Source organism: Trachymyrmex cornetzi, unplaced genomic scaffold, assembly GCF_001594075.2.
Source record: "Trachymyrmex cornetzi isolate Tcor2-1 unplaced genomic scaffold, Tcor1.1 scaffold227, whole genome shotgun sequence".
Lineage (NCBI taxonomy): Eukaryota > Metazoa > Arthropoda > Insecta > Hymenoptera > Formicidae > Trachymyrmex > Trachymyrmex cornetzi.
Genome location: NW_017296923.1, coordinates 762,537 through 788,345, shown reverse-complemented (window position 1 = coordinate 788,345; position 25,809 = coordinate 762,537). Strand labels below are relative to the sequence as shown.

Here is a 25,809-nt window from a genome sequence, read left to right as displayed (position 1 = left end):
GCCAACATTGCCGATTCCGACGCTCTTTCTTCGGCCCAGGGTCCGACTTTCTTCTTTTACGCTCGCGGGCCCAAGTCGTTATCGGTCAGCCCGCGATTCGCGGAAAGCGTGACAAGAGAAGAGGTTACCAGCGTCATGCAGGAATCTAACGCTGGTAACTCGATGGCGTCACGTCGCTCGACATATATCGGCGTGGGTTTGTTTATCGGCCGAAAAAGACCTTCTGGAAGACATCTGGCTGGGAGAGTGTTCACCGATATGCGTCACGCCTTATTGTGGGCCAGCTTCTTCAATCGCTCGGCGATTTCTCGAGATCCCTTTTAGTCCGTGATTTATGGAACCCCCCGATATGATTTACACGACGCGGAGCACACACAAGGAGTAAGTGGCGTACTGCTGTCTATTGATAGACACGAGTGTTTGTAATACCTCACGATAGTACGTGAAATAATACGCGAGATTATAATAGCTTCCGCTTATCTGTCGCGAGTATAATTCCATCGAAATTCTCCGCGGTATTTTCAGACGGAAGAAAGTGGAGGATGACGAAGCAGGCTTTACATGCACCATATGCAATGACAGTGCACAAGAGGTGTACCTGTGTATCAAGTACCTGTGCGGCATCCGTCTTACATCAATATATGCTAAACAACAAAGATTAAAATAATAGGAGCGCGTTTATCGATGAGCGCAATTTGCATAATGGCACGGACGGTCGGCAGAGAATAATGCGCACGCATATAAGATACAAGGGAGCGCTACTGGTGCTCGTGATGTGCTTGCTTGCAACCAACGCCAACGATGCAGCCTCCAATTAGCTTCTCATTGAACCTCGAAAGAGGAAGGAGCGGAACAAGGAGCCGGTTCGTCGCCGGCCGCTCCGTGCCCGCGCGGCCATTCGCGCACGCCATTGTCATCCATTTGTTCATACAAATCCCTGACTATAATCATTTAATGCTCACATTCATCGCCGCTGCGGCATTGTACTGTCGCCGGTGCGTTAGTCCTTGGCACGCATGCGTGGTCGCGTCCTCCGACAAGGAGCTTAGGGCCTTAAGACGAGCTTCGTGCGACCGTACGCAGCCGATGTAGCCCCCTCTTCCGTCTCCTCTCCCTCGGCGAACATAGGTGTGTGTGTGTGTGTGTGTGTGTGTGTGTGCGCGCGCGCGCGCGTGATTACACGCAAGAGATCCGACGTTCCGCCGTATCGTCGAATTCGGACCGCTCGTACCTTCCGCGTGACCAATTAATCTCCGCCGTTGGAAATCCTTCGCGCCTTAAACGGCAGACCTATTGTGACGTCTTTCTTCAGCGACCGGTGGGTGGTTCACGCCTTTGATGAGTGGTACCCATGTTTCTGATTGTCGGCTCGATGCGCCGCACGTGAGGATTTGTGTAGGAGCAGGCATATGTGTGTTTCTTGAAAATTTTCCGGCGCAATAGAAGAAGCAAATAATACATAAAACGTGTGAACTGTTCTTTGAAGTCTGATTTTAAGATAACTACAGGCACATGTTTGAATAAATAAGAATCAGTTTATAACTTAGATAAATTATGTATAAATAAATAAAATTTTTCGTTCGACTTATCGAGCGTGTCGTATTTTCTATTGATATCTGTTTATATCATTTTCTAAAATCCCAAATCAATTACAAAAAAAATGTTGATTTAATTTTACTCGATTTAGCCAAAACGATTTTCAGCCAAATCAGTAGCAATAAATTGATCACAATCATCTCTTCCGTTTTTCTCGGATGCAGCCACCGGTGGTCGGCCGTGATACCGACGTTACGTTTTCGAGATGCTCCGCGCTCACAATGGATAATGCCTCGCGGGCATCGCGCTTTTAGCAGCAATCTAACGGCACTCAGTGCGCATGTGTGTACGTATATATGCGTGTATATATACCGTCTACACGGGGCCCCGGGACCAGAGATAGCCGCGTTGACTGAATACCACACGCACACCGAGCGTGCGAGCCGTTGCTCTTTGTGGGACGTTCAAAGAGCACAATGTCCATAGTCCGGAGCCGACAATGGGCCCTCCACAACTGGTTAATATCAAGGTTGTTTGAAGGGTAGCCTCCGATCGCGCGCCCGTGTGCGCGCGTGAACGTCGCGGTGTCCTCCTTGTCCTCTCGTGATGCGCGCCTTCTCGTGAGAGTGTAGCATTGTGTCCGGCGAGCGCGAGGATAAAGGCGAATCTCGCGCGCCGACCGACTTCATCGCTCTCAGCAGAATATGTCCGCGTGATCATTTTTTTACGAATCGCAAGGAAAGAGCTGTGTCGCGCGCGCGGCGCGGCGTCTCGTGATTTCTCCCGGCAGTTACAGCCTCGCGCTTTCTAATGACACGTTACATTTCGCACTATATGTTTTACGCATTTCGTACAATAGATTTTGCCGTAAATTCGCGCCACAAAATCTCGCATTACGAGACCTTTACGTTAATAAATATGTAAATAATTTTTCCTTCGCGAGGGTCATCTTTACATTTAATTTTTAATTGAATAATAAAAATTAATGAAATTATACAAATAAATAATTTTTAATACAATTTTTAATACCTTTTTTTAATAGCAGAGCAATTTTGTTTAAAGACTTTAAATATCAACAAGCGCATATTTTTTTCTCACGTCGATCATTTCTGTTTAATATACATAAAACACAATATCATTACATCTACATTGTTTATATAATAAATATTTATACATTTGGCACATTATATGTATATGTGTGTGTATATGTATGTGTATGCAAACGATATCGAATCGATGTCGATTGTGAGCTAATACATTGTCGACAGTTTCAATAAACTAATTTAATAAAAATGAGATTATGTACACATCGATGCATGCATAATTTGGCTTTGTAGAAAAATTTATTAGTATGTTTTGCCGCTGTTCAAGGAATGCGGTGTCAGTTGCCGCAACACTTGCGGCTTGTAATTGCGAGATAAATGTTTTTTACCGATTAATTGATAGTTTAACAATTATATGCTCGATCGATTGCAGTATGTCCATATCGATCGCTTAACAACAGTTAATCTTCTGGATCTGGCACTAAAATCAGTAACACACTATTACTGACGTTGGATCTGAAATACCCGTTTATGTTAATTAAAATACATTAATTAATTTCAAAAAAACCAAAATGATACAACTTATATAAAATAGAATAAATAATAAATATATTTTAATAAAAATCATCCAAATTTGCAGATAAAATGTAAAGAATATAACAAAGATAAAGTAATATAAAAAAAATTAAATTGTCTGACATTTTTAATAAAGAGATTTATATATAATTGTATAAATCCAATAAACCCATTGTCAACTCCGGAATATTAAGATAGAATCGAAAATTGTATTGATCAAATTTATGTACTCATAAATCTATTATATCCATTCAATACGTAAATATAATTCCATTGCAAAAAATACTCATAGAAGATTTTCTTTCCATTGATAAATTAATACTGGTAATGCTCGCTATTTGAAAAACGTCCTCGAAATGTCTAATAATGATGAATTTGTTGTTTCTGATAGTCGAATGGAAGAAAATCAAATGCGGAGAGGGATAAATTAAAAAATATATGGCCCACCATGTATAATCTCTTTAAAAAAAAGAACTTTTGCTCCTTTAGTCGATTTTGTAAATAAATCGCATTCACGCGCACGTTAAAAGGGAAGGAAACCAGGGCAAACGAAACATGGAGATGTAGAAAGGGAGACCGTTATCTCTAGGGAGCAGTCAAAGCAGACGATGTCCCTGTAATAATGATCCGGGTATCACAAACCACTGTGATACTCTTTGAACATTGTTCAATGAACATGACGAGAATAATAAGGCCCGAAAATTGCAATCGGCTTATTTTCATGTGAAATCTATGTAATAATACTTGTAATAATATATACATTTAAAATATTTTTGTCTAACGATTTGTGTAACGATCACTTAAAATATCGGTATCAATGTATTAAATTATGAAAAATTTGTGACACGAAAATTATATGATTTAAGATTTCTAATCTTTCCTTTCCATAGCCAGCATTGCCTTTCCAATGGCCAGCATTGCAATTAGGTAAATATATACAAGAAGGAATAGTTTATTAAATATAAAAATATTTTAGTTAAATATAAAAAAAAGGAATATGTGTCTTCTTATCTTTTATAACGTCGCAAAATTCTCATTTTACAACTATTTATATACTTGTACAAAGAGATGCCTGCAACTACAATCAATATTAAAAAAAAAATTTATTAATTGGTTGAAACAAAAATACTAATATATCAATTTTCATATTTATTTTAGAAATATTTATATATGTGTTTACACTGAGATAAGTATGTAATAAATGAGGATAGACCGTTATCTCTAGGGAGCAGTCAAAGCAGACGATGTCCCTGTAATAATGATCCGGGTATCAAACCACTGTGATACTCTTTGAACATTGTTCAATGAACATGACGAGAATAATAAGACACGAAAATTGCAATCGGCTTATTTTCATGTGAACTCTATGTAATAATACTTGTAATAATATATATATTTAAAATATTTTTGTCTAACGATTTGTGTAACGATCACTTAAAATATCGGTATCAATGTATTAAATTATGAAAAATTTGTGACACGAAAATTATATGATTTAAGATTTCTAATCTTTCCTTTCCATAGCCAGCATTGCCTTTCCATTGCCAGCATTGCAATTAGGTAAATATATACAAGAAGGAATAGTTTATTAAATATAAAAATATTTTAGTTAAATATAAAAAAAAGGAATATGTGTCTTCTTATCTTTTATAACGTCGCAAAATTCTCATTTTACAACTATTTATATACTTGTACAAAGAGATGCCTGCAACTACAATCAATATTAAAAAAAAAATTTATTAATTGATTGAAACAAAAATACTAATATATCAATTTTCATATTTATTTTAGAAATATTTATATATGTGTTTACACTGAGATAAGTATGTAATAAATGAGGATATATAATAAATGAGTGTATAATAGATAACAAATGAGACTGAGTTTACAGTCTCTCTAATCACAAGCTTCAACATACAATAATGCTAAGACTTGAGAGCCTGTTTTACGTGTATGGGGGTGTTACCGTAAAACAAATGCGTCATGTGCGCCTTGATGAGCTTGAGCCTGAAATTGCCAGGTTCGCGAAAAAGCCTACAATTACATGTAAATTTATGTAGAGCGGTGCGTCATTAAGATCGCGGATTACGAAGTTGTGATCGTGAGCGCGTGCTGCGCGAGGTCATACGTGACCTTCGTGCATAATTGATCTATCATCCACTTGATACTTTACGACTTCTTATACGCAGATCTTTTTTTATCTTGATGGATATTTAACACTGATTTAAGATTATGAATTGTTAATCAGACGGATTTCATGGATAGGTGCGTAAATGTTAATAAGCTGTCAATATTTATCTGTGAGTGTGTGTATTCTCTAATATTTTTAAAAGTTGTCGATATACATTCTCTAATATTTTTGCAATTGGAATTAAATGTCTACGAAACCGTTTATATAATTCTAAGTTATTATTTAATTATGTAATTTTGAATTTTAATTTTTTAATTTTTTATTATTATATCACATTGTGTGACAATTTTATATCAAACTACAAACAACATATCTACACAATCGTTTCGAGTTGCTGGTCGATCATACGAGGTTTCGCTTGCTTTTTGTCTTTTATTTCGTGTCTACCGTCAGAGGGAAACACAGTGCCACGACACGTCATGTCGTATCGTGGGGATGACAAGTCAGTCCCGTCCTCCTCGAGGGAGCAGCAATTTATAAATAATTGAGCCGAGTCCGGTAAAAAATGAATTACGCGTCCCTGTACAATATGAGGAGTTGCTTTACAGTAAAACGAGCAAGGGACCCGCGAGACCGAGTGGCATCGACGTCGCAGACGATGCTGCTGCGGGGTGGACTACCGAGGAGGATACACGGCGGCACCGAGAAAGAGAGAGAGAGAAAGAGAGACAGAGATAGAGAGAGAGTAACATAAGCCGCATCAATTTTGCAATTGGAGAATTTTATGTTCGCGCGGGCTTCATATATTATGGACCAGCTTTCGCCGCGACGTCTATCCACCGCGCCTCGACCGACCGTTTGGTTCTTGGGCTTGCGTCTTTTCTTTTTTTATCTACTCTCATGGACCAACAGTTTTGTCTCTGCAGCTCGTATGCTGAATATTTGATATTAGCGAGAATCAAGCTCTACAGTGAATATTGCATATACCTCATGAAATACGATCGCTTCTTATAAACTATGAATTAAGACTTAATATATGTATAATTAAGGATCTAGTATATTAATTATAAAAATAACAGATGATAAAGAAGATTGAACAAAATAAGAAAGAGCATATGTTGCATATTAATTATCTTTTATAAATAATTAACCATTATAATTATTAATATGTTACTAGTAAATATCTCAGTGTCTCTCAGCAATCTCTCTTAGCAATATTTATCAAACAGCACGTACGTTGAGAAATTGCATTTTCAATTTAAAGATAAAACATAATATGTTTTTACTCATTGTCATTTCAGTAATATGCTGACATGTATAGCTTTTATATCGTCTACTTTTTTTTTTTACAATCATAGTAGAATTAGTACGAATAATTTATTAAGTATAGTTTAAGTGAAATATGTTTTACAAAAAATAGAGAGAAAAGAGATCTATTTAAAAAATCTTAGAAACCATCTATAAACGTGATTATTTACGCTTGATGGAGTTGATATATGAAATTCTACAAATAGCAATTTCTTTTTTGTGGAGTCGATTTTTAAAAAGTGGTTTGTATAGTTGTCGAACCGGTTTATGATCAGAGAACGACAGGCCAACGCTCGAGTCATTATTAAACCTAAAATAATTATAATATTGTCGTCATCATACATAAATAATAAAACATAAAAAAAATGTGTTTTGCAGAAAAAAATTGGCCATTACGCGAAATCAACTTTTTAATGAGTTATCTCGATCATAGCTGTGATATATGTTCGATGTTTACAAATTACGTAACGCAAGATAAAAAATAATTTTATAAAAAACATACTCTAAGATCGAATTATTATGAATGTCTCCCCAAATTAAAAATAATTTCGTTTTGTGTAATTTGCCTCGTACTACATTCACGGAAAAGCTGACTCTGTATTTTAATTCTTACAAATGTAATCTTATAGAGCGCAAGATACCTTCCTTTTCCGACTGAAATTAAGGAAACAAATATCACAGAAGCGCCGGAAGATAAAAGGAAAAGTAATACGGTGCAATTCGAAAGATAAAGTCGGTAATGCTTTTGGCTTTCGCGCAAACATCGTTTTAATCCCCATTTCAACAAAGTCCCACACAGAAAGGACCTGGAAGTTATATCCCTGCAAAGAGAAACAGCGCGAAAGAGGCGTCGGGAAGGGAGAGTAGCGGGTTGAATCGAGGCGAGTAATCAGGGAGACATTATTTTCTCTTTGAGACCTCCCGTGTTTTATTACGAAGGAAAACGTATAATCTGCTTGTGCAATTCGGCCGACCGAGCTCGTCCCTGTTTCGTCTTTAGTTCGTCGATCATTCGCAATTGACGTGCTCGATGGAATTCGGTGCCACGCTTGAATACTGGTCGAGGGGTGCGCCGATCTTTAGTTTTCCTTTGAATTTATCGACAAGTTCAACGAAAGAACGATGAAAAGATTTTGACGCAAAAATGCTGAAGCGAGAAAATGGGAAATATTGCTCGATCGACCTTATCGCGATTGCGCGTAAAAGAAATTCTTGCATTCAATTTAATATCGATAATAGCAAGATTTTTACTAATTATGTGATAATAGTTGCTTTGTGAATCATCATAATCCGTTGGTCGGAACGTCAGTCTCGAGCTTTGAACCGAATCAAGCCGTATCTCGTCTGAGATTCCTGTCGCGACTACTACGACGTGGAATTTTTATTCTCCATGGCGTTCCATTATACGCGCCGAAAAAATACTGCCCCTTCGTTCTTTCTTTCGCGGCCTCGCTCATCGCCCAGAGAATAACATTCGCACTTTACGATTATGCTTGCCTACTTTTTTTTTGTCAAGGAGGCCGGCTCTCTCGGCGTCAACAGCAAATTCACGATCGGCTGTTCCACACACACACACACACACACACAAGCTCCGATTAAAAGTCGACAACGGTCACTATGGGTCACACACTGAATGGTCGGCGAGTTTCGCATAAATCGAAAGAATTAAATAGACAAGCTTCCCAGGATCTGCATAATTTCGCGAGAGTATGTTAATCCTTGGGCGGGGTATTCTAAACAACCTGATACTATTCGATGCTAGGTCTATTCTTTCATTATACTCCAACAGATATGCGCGTTTGAAATTGTTTCGACAAAAACTATAAATATAAATAAATATTATGTAAATTTGGAATAAATATGGATATTATGAGATACGCTATTTTATATAATTTACATATTTCCTTCATTTAGATAAGGATCATAATTTTACATGCGATAACACGATTTTTTAAAGAAATAAATTATCGAGTATAATGAGTACAAAAAGACATCGCAAAGCTCGCAACAACAGCGTGACGCGATGTTATTTCTACTCGGATTCATATTTTGCTTGATATTTTTGAAACACCATTTGTGTCACTTTAACGACCATACGGTGACCGGATGTCGTAATGACGTACCGACAAAAGCGCGCGTTTCAACTTCTTTTTCTTTCTTTCTTTCTTCTCCGTAAGTCGGCACGCTTGCCTCTGTGTAGCTCTATCCACAGTATATACTCTTAATGCATTCTTTGCATATTTTCAATTCGCTTTTGTTATTCTGGCTCGCTGTCTGCAGGCACACAAATCGAGATTTTCAAACGCACAAGATTGTCTCGTGTGTCATCGAGGTGTGATATTCTTAAAGCATTTGTCGTTGCCAAAAAATTTGAGTTATCGATAATAATGCATGATGGCGACTGATGTTCGTGTCTCCGAACGCGAAGGTGACACGATACTTTTTTTGGTACTCGAAAAAAATAAAAACGCGATGAAAATCGCACGTCATTCCATTTTGGTCTACGGTGGTAGGCACCGTATTTCACAAACGTACACAGTCGCATATTTTATCGCGTTTCTCTCTCTCTCTCAAGTTTCTTTTTTTCTCTAAAGATAAGATGGACGGATTCTATGCATCTGCTTCTCTCTCTTTTGATTTTTCGCTTTCTCACGTAAAAAGCAACTTTAATAATCTCTTGAAGAAAGAGCGCCAGAATTATGACTAACAAATGTCAAAAAAAAATATCATTTTTTGTTATGCTTTACGAGCATATCGAGATGACTTCTTTGTGATGCTGTCGCGCCCGGATTGCTCCCAATTTAACGTCCGCGTCTGAGCCTATTTTTTTTTCTTTTTTTCAAAGAAACAGAATTAGCGGAAGCGCCGGGATTTGCTTCGTCGAACGTTACGACGTGCAATCGCGAATCATCATTGTGCTATTTGCACAAAGGAGTGATAAGATTAAGCGGCTCTCTTTCCCATCGTCGAAAATCTCAAACTAAGTCCGTATAACATTTTATCGTTGCCTTGGAAGATACGCTGATACTACAGGTTTATTGACAAGTGCGAGATGGAACGACGATACCGGCGTACTCGTAGCTACGCGCTATTTACTTAGCGTTTTGCTGTTGGTAGCGGCATGTCAATATCACGCCGAACTCGACATCCGTATTCGGGAATGAAAACCGATGTTCGAGAAATCTCATTACGCGAATTCGTTTTACATCATTATGCAAAAAAATTGTCGAGATTTAGGGAAACGGAAATAATATTGATATCATAATGTCATCTTTAAATTTTCTAAATAGTGCAAAATCAGATATTTCTCATAACGATTATAACGAACACGGACAAGTAGAATACAAATGCCGTTTCTACCAACGTAGTTTAATTTTAATCTCGATTCAACTAACTCTTCCTCTTTTTCTAGAACTAATGCCCATTTCCACCAATGTGGATTAACTTTAATCTTTGTTCAACTTGCTCTTCATTTTTCTTCTAATTCTTAGAATTAGAAAGAAATAAAGAATATAATATATTATAGGACCGTATATGTGATAACAAACTATAGAAATCAACGCCTATAAACGGTCTAGCTGGATCTTAATGCTTGTACGATTCTTATGTGAATTTATATACTACGTATGTAGTTCCTAGAAACGCGCGCTGAAATGATTTTTCGGTCTTAAAACGCTAATTAAAATTAAATTGAAACGCTCTATTAAACTACCGCAGTAATATCACGAGTTAAATTGACTAGCAATTTAACAAATTTTTGATGTTTATTCGCATCTTCGAAACGATCTTAATAATGTTGAATGACACATTAAAATCTGTAAATAATTAATTCTTATTGCGACAAATATTACCTCGGAAGAAATAAAGAGTTAGTTGAACCAAGATAAAAATTAAACTACATTAGTAGAAACGGACATAAGAATAAGAAAAAGATGAAGAGTAAGTTGAACCGAGATTAAAGATAATTTGCATTGATAAAAACAAGCATAAATCGTCTTCCGCGCGCGATGGAACGAGGACCGTCGACAATTTTTTTTAGTTATCCGCAAAATGACAGCCATTCGGCAGGTATCCATCAGCAATCGTTCAATAAATCGAACCGTGCCCGCGAATTTCCCGTTCTCGCAATGGACGGTAATTCAATTCCGTTTACGCAATTTCGCGCGTTCGCGAGTGGCGGAGCGATCGACGACTCAACGGGTGTCCCGATCGTTTCCCGCCGTTTTCAGCATTTCCTTCACGGCGTGCAAATCGTAACTCGTTCACCACCTACGAGAGATCGGTCGAACGTTTCCTCTCGCCGAAGTGGCTCATGCCGTACGGCGATCGCAATCTTCCGCGACTCGCACGGCCCCGTGGCGATTCGTTGCGCTTGTAAATTGATCGTGGCTGTGCACACTGCAACTGAAAGTGATCTGCTCGTTAAGTACCGCGGAGTCCCCGAGAAAGACAGCGTCTGGAAAGTAAGGGAAGGGGGGGGGGGGGGGGGGGGGGGGGGGAGGGAGGAGAGCGAGATCGCGATCGAGAAAATAACGACGATGCCTCCGACATACGCGATTAATGGCGAAAGTCGTGAGCGCGGCCGGGAAGAAGGTTTGCTCTCGCCACACTTCTTGTCTCGAGTCGATCTTACGCGAGCGACGACGGAACTTGGATGTTATGTAAGTTCACAGTAGCTCGCTTCCGCTTTGTATATAATATCAACGGAGATTGCCACTGGCGTGGAAGATTGTAAAGTAAAAGTTCATTTCCCGTAATGTGTTGCGTGACGTATAGAATGTCCGACCATTATTACTATCACTATTAATGGATTCTTTGTAATAGATTTTTCATCTGTGAAATTTTCAGCAGGGCATTTTAGCGCAATTTGTTAACAGTTTTCAAATATTATATGAAACATCGTCGAATGTACAATTAAATGTTTGTACAATAAAATTGTACATATAAAATTTGGCAGTAATTAAGAATTAATTTATCTGTTATCTCATTTTCTTCAAGTTCAATTCGCCAATTAATTTGAGATCTTACAAGTTAAAAAGATTTCATTAATAAAAATGACAATAATGGCACAATATATAATATATAACTAATAGCTAGCAATTTAAATAGACCTTGCGGTTTGTTTCGCCAGCATAGTAAATATATAATGAAACGCTAGTATAATTTTACATACCCAATCGATTCCATCTCTGACGAGAGCTTGAACGTTGGAACGCGCGCAAGAAAAACGAGAAATATCCAATCCTCAAAGTCATACCTCACTAAACAGTACTTCCGCTTAGACCGCCGTCCTGAAAACGCCCGACGATCATTATTCTCGCAATCATATCCGAATTCAGCTAGATTTTTCGTTCTCGCGCGGCGGGAGCGCGCGTCCGGTTTTCGCGACGACACCCCGTATATCGCCTGGGAAAATAAATCTTGTGGACACTCACCGGGAGGGAGACTGGACACTGGAGGCTGTCACCGGACACGGGTTGCAGCGACTGCAACAGATCGCGTGCGTGAAAGAGAGGACGGCTATCAATGGCTGCATTATACAATACTCGGTGGTGGTATATACGGCAATACGTGTTTGCCGGCGCGAATTGCGCGAGTGTCCGCCTTGCCCATGTATATATGTATATACATGCACACGAAAGACACGCGTACGTGTGTGGGCATACATACGTATGCGTATATAGATACCACCGAACGGGTCCACACCGAACCGAACCGAACCGAACGGGGCGTGCTGTACACCGCGCGGCGCGCGGCAGGTATTGCCGGTCAGGAGAGGCTCTCTGGCGCGCATAACCCGTTCACGAGCGAGCGAGAGACGAACGGACGAAACTGTCCGTAAACAACGAAGATAAACGATATATGCCTGTGCTCCACCCTGTTTCTTGGGTTTACTTTTCGACGAGTATTTCGCCGATTAGATATCGCTCTTTTGCAAACACTGCGCTGCGAGCGCGTTCGATTATTGTACGACATCTTCCTCTCTCTCTCTCTTTCTTTCTTTCTCTGGCTCTTCGTGGCCTCTCGTTGCTCTCTTCCTCTCTTTCACGTATTTATCACCGCTCGATGCCATCATGTATGTGTACTTCTCCCCCCCACCCCTTCGGGTTCCCATCTCGAAAACCCCTCCCCCCTTCTCGCTCGTCCATTCTTTTCTACCCTCTCCTTCCATCTTTCATTCTTCGTCCCTCTTTTGATCTCACTCGACCGGATCGACCTGTTCACGTGTACAGCCGCAATAACTATATCCAGCCCGGGTCTTTTTTCGTTAGGCCGTTCTTACGCAGCTTGAAAACGAATTGACTTATTGTAAAACCGTGTCCCGCCGTCCGTAATTGTCCGCGCGTGCCTGTGTGTGAATACTCGGATCGAACATCGAGTCAAGTATGTGGCGAGCTTTTTCTCCCCTGTCGTTTATGCTGCCACGTGCGAGACTCTAAGCAAATCCTATTTTTTCGTGCTGGCCAGCTTCAGTAATCTTATATTCATATTGTCAAGCGAAACGACTCGGGCGAGGCAATCGATCGCCCGTAAAAGCCAATCTTGAGTTGTACGAGTAAAATATAAATTATTTTGATAGCATATCGCGGTAGTACAGAAGCGAGATATCATAGGTTCTTCACCACAATTCCTTTCACGGAACGAAAATGACTGCCTTAACACTTCAATAGTCAGATATTAATATTTTTTGTTAGATAAAAACTGGGGAGAAGAGAAATATGAGATAACCAAAAAATATTGTCGATTTTTAGAATCCATTTGACAATTGTAACGGGAAGTACGAATTTCTAATGTGGAAAAGCGCTATTATATGATTACGCGTCAACATAATTTCAATTGAAATACGCTTGTATAGTTATGCGGACAACGACTCGGTATAATGAATACGTGTTGAACTCGTGAACATGCTATCGCTAAGGGAAGTATCGCTGATAAGTCGTATTGGTCTGTAGTCAGACTACAACGATAGATTTCATAGTAATGTTAAAGGTCTTTACGGGTACCATTAAGTCACATTGTACACGGGCGAATAGACGCATCCCGAATGAATAAGCACAATAAGCAGGTGCCGTTGGACTCACCGGCTTCGAATCTCCTTCCAGCTGATCGGGTTTACGGCCGTATCGACCCCGTCCACCGTCGTACAATTACGGCGAACATCAGGAAGCGCACCATCCTGCGGACAAGAAAGAATCTTGGTCAGCTTGACGAATAATGCGAAACGTCATTCCGCATCGTTTAACCTTTGACAAAGATTCCGTGTAATACATTTAGAATTATATTTCTCTAATGTTCTCACATATTATCTGTACTTCAACTTCTATCAATCTCGCGAGTTATTACAATTGATTCTTAAATTCTATTAAAGGATTTCTGACTCGATCATATGAAATATTTAGTGATGTTAAAGAACAGTGATAATAGAATATCAAATTTAACGATCGTTGTAGAATCGAGCTCCGCATCAAAGTCTTAATCATTTGCATCACGTACTTTCTATGTAAATCATTATATTTATTGTATTGATTATACGATTTTCAATACACATTATATACAGGGTATCCGGTAAAACCCCGTAACAATGTTTGAGGGTAGATTGCTGATATAATTTTAAGTCGAAAATCCTAATGGCAAAATGTTGAAAAAATTAATAGTTTTTAAAATATAAGCAGTTTTTAAATAGCGAATCGTACTGCTTAAAATTCGCTCGTACAACGCAAAATGTCAACCATACGCACAAGTTAAGCGATTCGCTAATTCTAAATGTTTATAATTTAAAAACTATTATATTGTCGACATTTTAATATTGGAATTTTCGTCTCAAAATAATCTAAAAAATCTGCCCTTAAGCGTTGTTATGGTCTTTATCGAAATATAACTATATAGATTTGATGATAATTAGAAAACTTGACATAAGATATAATATGTGCTATCATTAGCCGTAACTCAATGAATTCAGGCTCAATGTTACTATATAATTTGATTCGATCGGTACTGTACAAAGCAAAGAAAAAAAAAGTAAATGTTAAAAGCGCATAGGTTGCAAGATAACAAGAGATAACAATGCATAAGGCGTATATTCTTATGTCACTTAAGTTAATAGAGAGAGGATGCGATAAGATAGATAGATAGAACTATTAACCATCTATCCATTTGCACAAAAACTATATAAAAGAATAAATGTAAATAAAGTTCATGATTCAGAGCAAAAGAAAAGTAAATAGAATTTAGCGATAATCGATTTCCTCTTGATTTTGATCTTAAACTATTCCATTACGAGAAGAGAATTAGAAATTAAAAATAAATGATCGAAACACTTATTACAATACTTATTCTATTTTGAAATTGCAACAATTTGTATTTTTATAGTAATATTAAACAGTTAAATAATCGCAATACTACATAAAATTAAAAAAATTGTAAGATATAACTTTAAATGTAAATATAAATCGAAGTCATTATGCGTCATGATAACCTCCATTAAATAATGGGGAAAAAAAAAATAAAACGTTCCGTTAAATACCATCTAGAATTCGTTTCGTATTGGAGTCGAAAGATTGGCAATTTGCGGTTGGTCACCCATGGATACAAAAGATCCTGAGAGAAGACAAAGAACGATGATTCAGAAGTAGGAGGCGAGAAGAACTTGGTAGATGACACGAGATTCCTACGAAGGTAGGTACTATGTCATTGTCTTTTTCTTCTCCATTTTGCTGCTCTCCTCTCTCTCTCCCTCTATCTTACGTACTTTCTATGGTTTAACGTTTTCGACTTGAAACGCCGACATTCCTGCCGTCGCATGGAATTCAACGATGTTAAATGAATCGTCTTAAGAAAATATAATGTCCACTAAATTCTTCTTTCTTCCTCTTTTATAATTTATAAACGCATACAAATCATTTAAGCGTCTGACAAGTATTTATAGTCATTTCATTAGATATATAGCGTAATTATAATAAAATATCATAAATAGATGAAATAATATTTTATGAACAGCGATTTATACTTATTAGTGAAATATCGCTTTCATTCTCTTTATGTTACATGTGTAATAAATTAATGTCAAATCTTTCACCAAACGTTTAAGTGGATTTTGCAACATTATTAATGTCTCGAAAGCTACTAATTATAGTAAAATTTTTTATTCAGTTGTATCGAATATATATTGTAATTGAGAGAATAATATTTATTCATATTACATTTCATTTAAAAAGCAAATTTCTTGCATGGAAATAAAAATTTTCAAAACGAATGTAAAATTATATTCTGCGTATAAAAATTCGATAAAAATAATCAATCATTTCGTCATTCGATCTAGTGAACGGAAGTCGTTAGCTTTTAGGCACTCCTTTCTCGAAAACTGGTAGGATTATATCGTTCCGGAAGATCGCAGGTAGCGCCCCGCTCTATTAATAGATCGGTTGATCAATTCGCAGGCGCGTCGGCGAGGTTTACCTGTGGCACGTGGGCGTTCCTGGGTAGCAAGCAGCCGTAAAGTCGTTAAGTAGCCACTTCGGACTTTAGAATCAGGAGGTGATGGATCATTAGTCCCGAGGATCTTTCCGTAACCTACGGTCTCTCTGTCGAGCCAATACTGGTTACATGCTTCGACAGGATACCACCGTGAAGCATGTAATCGTTCAGTCGAGTTTCAACCATCCGTGAAGTAAAAATGATGTCCGCGCGATCGTGACGTTGCTAAATCGTAACGCGAATTAATTTTCTTCCAAAATTAAACAAACTGCAATTATTTGCAATTACAAAATTACAATACAATTGTAATATCACTCGATTTTTCCACTTCCATTAAACAATTTCCTTTTTTTTTTTTTTTTTTTAATATCTTGTCAAAGGAATGTATTGCACGAGCATCAAATTATACAGAAGGATAAAGTAAATGGGAAAACACGTACAATAATTAGCAAATGAGAATACATATGGATGATCGTGCTGCGATAATACGGTTGATAAATTTGCGAGCGTGAAGCGATATAGCCACAGGCACACTACGGTTTCTAGGCAGTGAGAAGCCATAAAGACGCTAAATAGCCACTTTCGACCCGGTAAGAAAGTGGTACTAGAGCGTTAGCCCAAGGGTGAGAAGATTGGAGTCAACAGCATACAGAACGGTTCGAGAGAGTACATAAAATCAGCTTGGATTACGCGCAAATGGACGGATGGAGAGACGAACGGCACGGAAATTTGTGATGGAAGCATCTAGCAATAATGAGAGTTCGATGTGCCAGGGGAACGTCGTGTGCTCGCCGGTATAAATGCCGAGCGCGTTCCAGTTTATTCCTCGCCGTGCCAGAAATGCGCAACAAATCATCGGCAGTGGCACACCACGTATCGTCTCTTTATGCGGTCGTTATGAAGCATCAAATGCACATATCGCGATTGAAAGTACCGATCTCGCTTTCGTTTCACGTCTATATATTTGTCAATGGCGATTCAAGTCGCCATAGTTTGCCATAGAGATTATTTAGCGTGATTTTAGCATCAATGATATCAATATCTTCAAAGCACTTAGAATCGATGTTATTCAATGTGCAAACGGAAAGAACAGAATATGACGATATATAATATGAATTTATATTACGTAATGTGTTTAAAAAAAGAAATTACATTCGTTTTAAATGTACACTCACGTCGTATTGTTAAGTGCTCACATTTAAGTGGTATAGAAGTACATGTAGAAATATACATGTACACAGTAATAAACTATAGAGTAATTAAAACCGGTAATTGAGATAAGCAGAAACTTAATACTGGATTAGATAGTGCGTAGTAAAGTAAGATGTAGAAATCGCTCAGCGTCACAGATCAGTCGCAGAGATAGATAGAATAATGCGTTTTATAAATAGTGACTTACTAGAGAACGCTCGAGCAAAACAATCAGTATGTGCGAATGAATGCATGCTGAATGATCGATCATATGATATAAGAACACGTATTGTACTATACATATTATACGTAACAAGTAAACAAGTTATATTAAAGCAGACAGCTGTCCAGAAAAGTAAAATACCGCGATAATATATAAGATATGCTAACAACGCGTGGGTATTTTCTGGAAATAAGAAAGCATGCAAGATAAAGACATAACGACTTTTGGACACAACAGAAAAACAGGTACCTACGTGAAACCGTTATAAAATTGCAATTGGGTCCTTTGCCCACGTAAAGTGAATATATTATTATTTTTAACATATTATAGAATACATTAGAAATGTACTATTCTGTAATACATTATTATAACTTATTGTGCTATAAAAAATGTATTATTATTAATTCACGCACGCATATATAATTGTGTGAATGTAAGAGTGCACTATATATACGTAATAGTTACAAATCATTATCTGCTTTCTCTAAGGAACTGAATTAATATAATATATATTCAAGTATATCTTAAAGAATTATAGAAAGAATGAAAACACATAGTTCAGAGACAAGTGCTTGTCAAATCGCTATAAGTAAAGACATAAAAATTTAGAATCTGCTATCAAGGTGACATTATGATCTACGTTCAAGTTCGATGACAACCGACGCTAAAACCGCCAGCGTTTTCGAATAACGGATGACGCGCCGAAGAATGATCGGAGTATTCGCGGGAATCGGCGCGGAAGAGCCACGAATATATGCGATCGGTCAGGTAGTTCAGTGGACGAGCGGTTTGCCGGTTGGAAGGTGAGTCCGAGCTGCTGGAAGGATGCTGGAGAGGCCGAGTGGTGGCGGCACGGCCGGTGTGGTCAGGTGGCTCGCAAGGACGCGGCAGGCCGTTCACCCGTTCACCCATTCGCCCCCTCCCGCCCCTTCGCCGCCGGCTGTCCCCCTCGCCACTCCATCATTATACGTACATGCCGGTATTCACGTATACACGGGCATGTACACACATACGCGTGGATTCATCGCGGATCTCTCTCTCTCTCTCTCTTCCTCTCTTCTGAGCTGTCGTCCCTCGCCCATTCTCTCCTCTCCTCCTGTATCTCGGGGGTTTTCCCCTCCTTTCCCAACCGTCCAGTCGTCTCCGCTCTAGATCCGAACGCGAGCGCAGCCTTAACTAAGTTACCGGTATTTGTACTCCGAGAAATCGCCGGTTACTGTATCCCCCGTGTAAACACGATAATTGACCCGTTACACTTTGCACCTCGTGCAAACGAGAATTTGTTTCTTTAAGACGATACACACGGTACACGTCCCTCACTTTTTGCATCTTATTTTTATTTTTCATTTTTGTCTCAGCTCTTCTTAGCTCGAGCAATATTATACATATATACGCACGTAAGTGTACCGATAATACCGTGAAAGTACAGTAGAACTCGTGAAACTAGGGGTTTATAGCGTAATTTTGTACGGCATGGAAACGATATTATTACAGCAACATTATTAGCATTTTATGGACGCTACGTTTACTAGAAATTTAGAGATCCAAACTGCAGATGTAAGATATAAAGTAGGAAAGAGCATAACGGGAAAAAGGATTAAATACATAGCGATATTTTTGAACAATAATTATGCCATATAGCTCTTCAGGTTCTTCTTTAATCATTTAAACAGCGACATAAAAACTGAAAACAACAGACATGCACGCACGCGCGATTAAAACAGGTTTGCCGGGTTTCGGGTTGATTTACCTTCGATTTATTGGCACGGATATTAACGGCGTATCTCGACGTCTGCATAAATCTTGAAATCCGGAAAAGAAATCGATGGCATCAAATCGGGCCAAGATTTTGCCTCGGTATGTTCATCGTTTTTCGTTCTTTAAAACAAAATTAACGTATTATATTAATTTAATACGATGTGTTATGGAACGATGGCTAGCACAGAGGTAATATCAATTGAAAATAAAATATTCAATATTCACGTGTTAACTTCAGATTACGAAAGATTGTTTCCGATGGATCGAAAATTCAACCGCTGATCGCGTTCGCTCTTGTCCGATTCGTACAAGTGGGATTTATTGTTTCGCTCATCACGCCCATAAATATTCGCGTTTCATCGAGACATGACCAATGTGAGCAACGTATTATGATCACGAGAGCCCTTTACGACAGGCTAAGCTCGTTAATCGCGCGTTACCCCGCGGCTGGTATCAGCACCACCGCGTAAAACAGCCCATCGACGACTTGCGACGTCACGTTCACGTTAACATCGAGCAATGCTTGCGGCAATGACGTCACGGATGAAATAATAGACGGCCTCTCGACCTCTCCTTCTCGGTGGTTCTCTCCGTCTTTCTCTCTTCAATCGAGAAGTTTCGTACGGTACCTTCAGAAATCGAGAAGAATGAGCGAGCAAGAGAAAGAAAGAGAGGAGAGGAGAGAAAGAAAGAGAGAAAGAGAGAGAGAGAGAGAGAGAGAGAGAGAGAGAGAGAGAAGAAGAGATCCGCTCTCCCGCAGGGAACTAATAACCGGGTTTCACAGGCCTGTCTCTGCTACACACGCGCGCGTACCCGATTCCACCAGCACAAATCAATAGCGAGGATCAGGGGGTTGAGGGGCCCGGGGGGGCGGCGATGTAACCCGGGACGGGTTTGCGAGGCACGCCTGTCAATGCAGGTAGCCGAACGACGAGGCGGCAGCGCGGTGGCTGTTATTAGCTTTCTTTTCTCGTAATACGCGCCCTGTCAGCGGCAGGAAATAAGAAGTATTCTGGCGCAGTTACTTTGTCAGTCGGGAAAGCGACAATAATCGCGGGTCCGCACCCTGGTCCCCGTCGTATATGCGTTCGCCCACTCTCTCTTTATCCTTCGATGTCCCGACCCCCTTCTCGTTTCTTTCTCTCTCTCTAGTGATTCTCAAGAGAAAGAAGGGGTCACGGGAACTGGCTGCCGCGCGCGCGCGCGCGTACGCAAGCAAGAGCAGAGAAGTCGATTGAACAGAAATTGAATGATTGGAGGCGCGCTTCGAGGGCGCTTGATTGTTCATTCAAACAACAATCGTAATTGCATTACACGTCGCAGCGAGACGAACGGAGATAGAAGGGGATTACTTGTGAGACACAGACGAGTAGTCGAAATGGTAACCGACGGTCCGATGGATCAATTTGTTAAGATTGAATCTCTGGAAAGTGCAAGGGATAAAGTATTTCATTTGTGTCTATAACATTTATATCTTGAAATTTGTATGTATTCCAAATGTTAGATAATATCAACAAAATTTTTATAGACGCGAAATATTTTTTTTAATAAAATAAAAATTGGTTACACACATTTCATCGGATAAATTTTCTTTTTTTCACTTCGATAAAAAATATACATGTATATAGATATATATATATATAGCTTTGTCAAATTCGCGGAATCAACGGATTTATTTGTTTCATAGTAAAGCCAATTCTATGAATATTACGACGAATATTGGGGTGGCTTTTATACGTCAAGTGGCCACCACCGAGCACACTTTTCGACTCCTCCATTCGGTCGCTTTCGACCAGCGGTGCTACGCTAACGTGATTAGCGCCACGAGTTTCTCAAGCACGTTTCGCATCAACGGATTGACGATCGATACCATTTTTTTTAGCGGCTACAAGTGACGCGTGCCGCGCGCCATCATTAGTCCGTCGAGGACCATTTCGCCGTTGGATGCGACGTTCTTGTTTCCGTTCGACTCTACTTCGCCTCGTTTAATTGTACCGTGGCGTTCTAGTCATGCGCGATTTGTTCGAGCACAAGAAAATGCCAGCCTAATAAAGTCCATGTTTATTGATGCGGCTGATTTTCCGCTATGCACGGATAAACATCTTCATTTATTGTATGTTAAAAATTATTAAGTACGTATACAGTACGTTTGTCGCTTATTTTTAAATCTACATTTTTAATACTCAGATTTAATTATAAAGTCCATGTTTATTGATGCGGCTGATTTTCCGCTATGCACGGATAAACATCTTCATTTATATTTATTGTATGTTCAAAATTATTAAGTACGTATACAGTATGTTTGTCGCTTATTTTTAAATCTACATTTTTAATACTCAGATTTAAGTTTTTCTTTGAAAAAATTCAACTTTTTCATACATACTTATAAATAGAACAACCACAAAAAAGATCCTATTCGATATCTTATTATTCCACCATTACAGGCTATTTTTAGACATTGATTATATGTATTTGACAAGCAGACATATATAAAATGCAGGCAGAAATAAAAATTTATAAATTACACAATTTCGTGATCGTTCCGTATAGAAGGAACCTCTTTATTCAAAGTATTGTCGGTGTAGCATCGCATTGAGCTAAGCTCATTGTCAGTTTGCAAATTATGGGGCTAGCTACTTTGCCAGTCTCTCGAAATCGATGTATTGCTCAGCGTGTGTATATGCCTCAAGACTTCTCGAACAAACGCCGTCCAACATAAAGGAGGAGGTGAGGAGGGAACTAATGATTTGCTCAGTTAATATTTGTTCAGCTATATGTTCCTTTTCGAGTCGCTTCCTAAATCGAGGTTGACGCATTGTTACTGCCGTACGTTGTGATTAACATAATAATGCAAACACAATGACATGGCGAGCTTGACGGCCCGGGCAGTGTTTGAGCAGGTGAAAATTCCACCATGGCCGCGCGCAGTTGCGTAGGCGCCGATATGCGTTGAAAACGCGCAAGGCTTCTCCACAATCGCGTATATATGCGTTCACCTACGTGTACACGTCGCATGTAAAGAGTAACAATTGTTTTCTAATTCAATTAGTAGAACCTCGCGAATTTTCGTCGCGACCATCTACGAAAGAACGATTCACATACATGCTTTCTTCGTCATTTCTCTTATCATTATACTCAGAAGCCTCATGGAAATATTGCTGAAATATCTAAAAATTTAGCTAAAGATCTGAAAATAATTTTGGGATCATCCAAATAATTATGTAGGATGTTTAAAATGGTTATTAAAATGTTCAAATTTTTTGCAGTATTTTCATAAGCGTTCTATATAATTATTTGAGTGGTTCAACAAAATTATTTTTTAATTCGTATTTAATTAAATTTTTAGATACTTTAGCAAAACCGTTTTTTTTTTCGTTTTCATTTAACATTGATTGGTTGTTAAATGCACGTAAGCAGTAAAAGTTATATATAAAAATCTTCATCGCCAAAGACGGGCGATACAGATTCCAGTTAATGTTAGAAACGATGTGTCTGACCGTTGTGTTGACTCAATCAGAGACATAAATTCGTAGGTCGTCATTTGACGGCAGAGGTTTGTGGACTTTGAAGTGCTATTTGCGCCACGCGAAGGTATCAATTTATCCTAACACATGTGCATCTCGTGTCAACAACGCTGGAAACACCCTGGCCTTACGGTTTCAGTTTTAGAAAATGGCAACGTTACATGATATATCGATGAAAAAACGATCAGCAGTTAAGAGCGGCTTTTATCTCCCGCTGAATGCGTCTGCCGTCGAGAAAAATGTATACCGGAGATTTCTCATTTCCAGGTAATTAATTTACAATGAACCGGACGAAAGGGGGAGCTAATCCTTGTTGCGAGGGTTATTTATGGAGTCGAGCCTCCATTGAGATCACCGCTTGCTCCTTTACCACGAAGAACAAACGCTCGGCCAAAAAGACCATTCTTTCTTCCGCGACGGAAATCTTGCCAGACCGTACTCAGATTACAGCAAAATGTATTTTCAGCACTCTAAAAAGGCTTCAGTTTGTATCTTTTAGTAAATAGAAATTCATCAATCGAAAAAAAAGGGAGAAAAATACATATTATATATCTATAATTTAAAATACGTTTAGATGTATTATTCCAACATCTTATACTTTGAGCGATAAATAGTACTTCTTTCATTTGATTGAAAAAAGAAAGTTTACTTCATCGCTTTAAATTTTTAAATTTTAATTATCGTTTTAGAAAAAGTGCTTAAGATGCCAAAATACCGTTCAGAGACGTCTTTAATTATTTATACAATCCAAACAATCGATTGAAAACAAAACGAGGAAAGAAAGAAATCGAATTCGAGTTCGGGACAATTCTCGAGGCAGGACACTCTACGGCGGGATGGCAATCAGTACCGGTTCCGAAACGGGCGTACAGACGGCGGCGTACTTAATCGTAAAAAATAATTACGAACAGGAGCGGAGGAAAAGAGTACGAACGGAGAAAAAGCATGCAGTCCGGATGCAGGCCGGAAAATGACAATCACTAGGCGCGGGGCAGTTTCCTCTGTCTGACGTCAATCCAGTCGGTCGAAGGCTTACTGCGTCCCGCGGGGAGCAACAGAGGAACAGGGGTGGATTTGCGGCGGGGGTTAGGAGGGGAGAGAGAGAGAGAGAGAGAGAGAGAGAGAGAGAGCCTCTGGCGTATTCGCCCTTCGTCAATTTACCGGCCGATCTTCTCTCAGCCGGAGCTGAAATTTCATCGACCTTCGAGTGCAAGAGGGTGTTTCTCTCCCCTTGCCCTCTTACCCCCGTTCCATCGGCTCCTCCAACCCCACCTTCGTAACTGTGCTCGTGCTCGCTCTCGTCATTCGATAATCGTCCCGTCGACGGGGCGTCCCGACAGGTGTCCACCAAGGACACCTCGATCCGATCCCCGAGTATGTCTTCACGCGATGGCGTCGCAGATGACGTAACTCGCATACCAGCGTGACTTCGCGCGTACTTCACATTTACGATGTCCATGGTCTCGCTTACGACGAGATATAAATGTATACTTGCGCTATATCTACCAACGAAAGAACGTGAGGTACACGATACTCGAGTTCCACCGTCGTGACGTCGTCCAGGGTGGACACGTAATCCTTCTTCTATCTTTGAGAAGAGCAGACGGTGTGGCTGTAATTACGTGTTAAATCCTTTTTCACGTCCACTCGTTAACTTCGGCAGCCGAGTAGATTAGGTCCTGCTCGAGAATCTTCGTTTTATTTTTAAGTTTTCTTTTTAATACATCATAGAAGCTACGGAAACCAATCATTGCGAGGATAAAATAATTATGACTTATTATTAATTTATAAGTGTGAAGGATCATCATAGCTCCTTCAATCTTAATTTTAAGAACGTTTTTAAACTATTTTTTTCACTAACATTTTATTTTATATATATATATATATATGAAATATTTAATACATAAAAATACGTGATTGAAATTATAATATATATAAAATAAGCAGTTATTAATAAGTTTAACAATATATGTAATATAAAGTTACGGTCCGATTCACGTGCTCACACACATAATGCGTGCACATCATTTGTTCTTCTTTAAAATTTGTTAAACAAAGATGAAATAATTCCAAAAGTTACGAGTGTGAATCGGACCGCAGCCAACATCGTTTCCAATGGTTATAATTATCTAAATCTTATAATGAAATATAAATTTTTTTTTATAATACAATATAAATATTTATCAGCATTCTTATGCGAATAACTAACATATATTGTGCATTATTATTTTTTAAATTAAAATAACAAATGCAATATTAATTGTGAAAAAAAGAGAGAGAAATCAGATAACATATTAAAACTTTTCTTAAAATTCATTAAACGAATACATTTATTTAATGTGATATGATCAGTAGAGTGTGGACAATTTTATGAATAAAACATTAGTAATATATCAATTTTGATATTTACTGCGAAAAATATTCCTTAATAGCGTTGATGATAGATTGTCTTCCACGCTAAGTCATTTAATAATATGTATACATATATATTGCATATAAATAAATAAAGCTTGACTTTTTCTCACACGAGTATATTACAATTTAAAAATTATTAATATTTTTTTATCTTTATTTTTTATACCGATTATTACTATGTTATTGAAATTTTTATCGAACTAACCGCTATTAAAAAAAATCAAGTATACATAACTGACGAATACAAATTATAACATATTCTAAATAGAAACAAGATGAAAGAAGTCAGTGAAAAAAAGTTTATGCAATATGCGTTTAAGAAAACGACATTTTCATTAAAATAAAAATGAAATAAAAGCAACCAAGGGATATCATTACAATTTTAAAATATGCTAAAATATATTCAACTGAAACAAGACAAAACAATGTAAAGAAAGCATAACATGAATAGAATAAATTTTATTTTACAAAAAACCGTGGATCAATATTTGTGCTACGAAGCAGTTTTTCTCCGCACGGACAATTAATTCAGTCATATTTCATAACTTCGTCACTGTTCTTTCGCCATTCGTTCGGAAATGCGTCCATACGGATAAAACATCATGGCAGATGGATAACGTTTTATACCTT

The 25,809-nt window shown here is 38.5% G+C and overlaps 1 protein-coding gene across 2 annotated transcripts in view; it reads right to left on the bottom strand.

Annotated features, from left to right (window-relative positions):
• The window catches only part of Sox102F (transcription factor Sox102F), a 196,315-nt gene that overhangs the window by 125,926 nt on the left and 44,580 nt on the right, over positions 1-25,809 (bottom strand). Inside the window, exon 3 of one of the 2 annotated variants that reach the window (XM_018506625.1) lies at positions 13,677-13,771. Coding sequence is in view for 1 of the 2 variants with exons in the window: in XM_018506623.1 (XP_018362125.1) it covers positions 11,768-11,781 (14 nt within the window). In the remaining variant the exon portion in view is untranslated. Of the gene's footprint in view, positions 1-11,767; positions 11,819-13,676; positions 13,772-25,809 lie in introns of those variants that run through there. The other variant, XM_018506623.1, reaches the window with a different exon arrangement.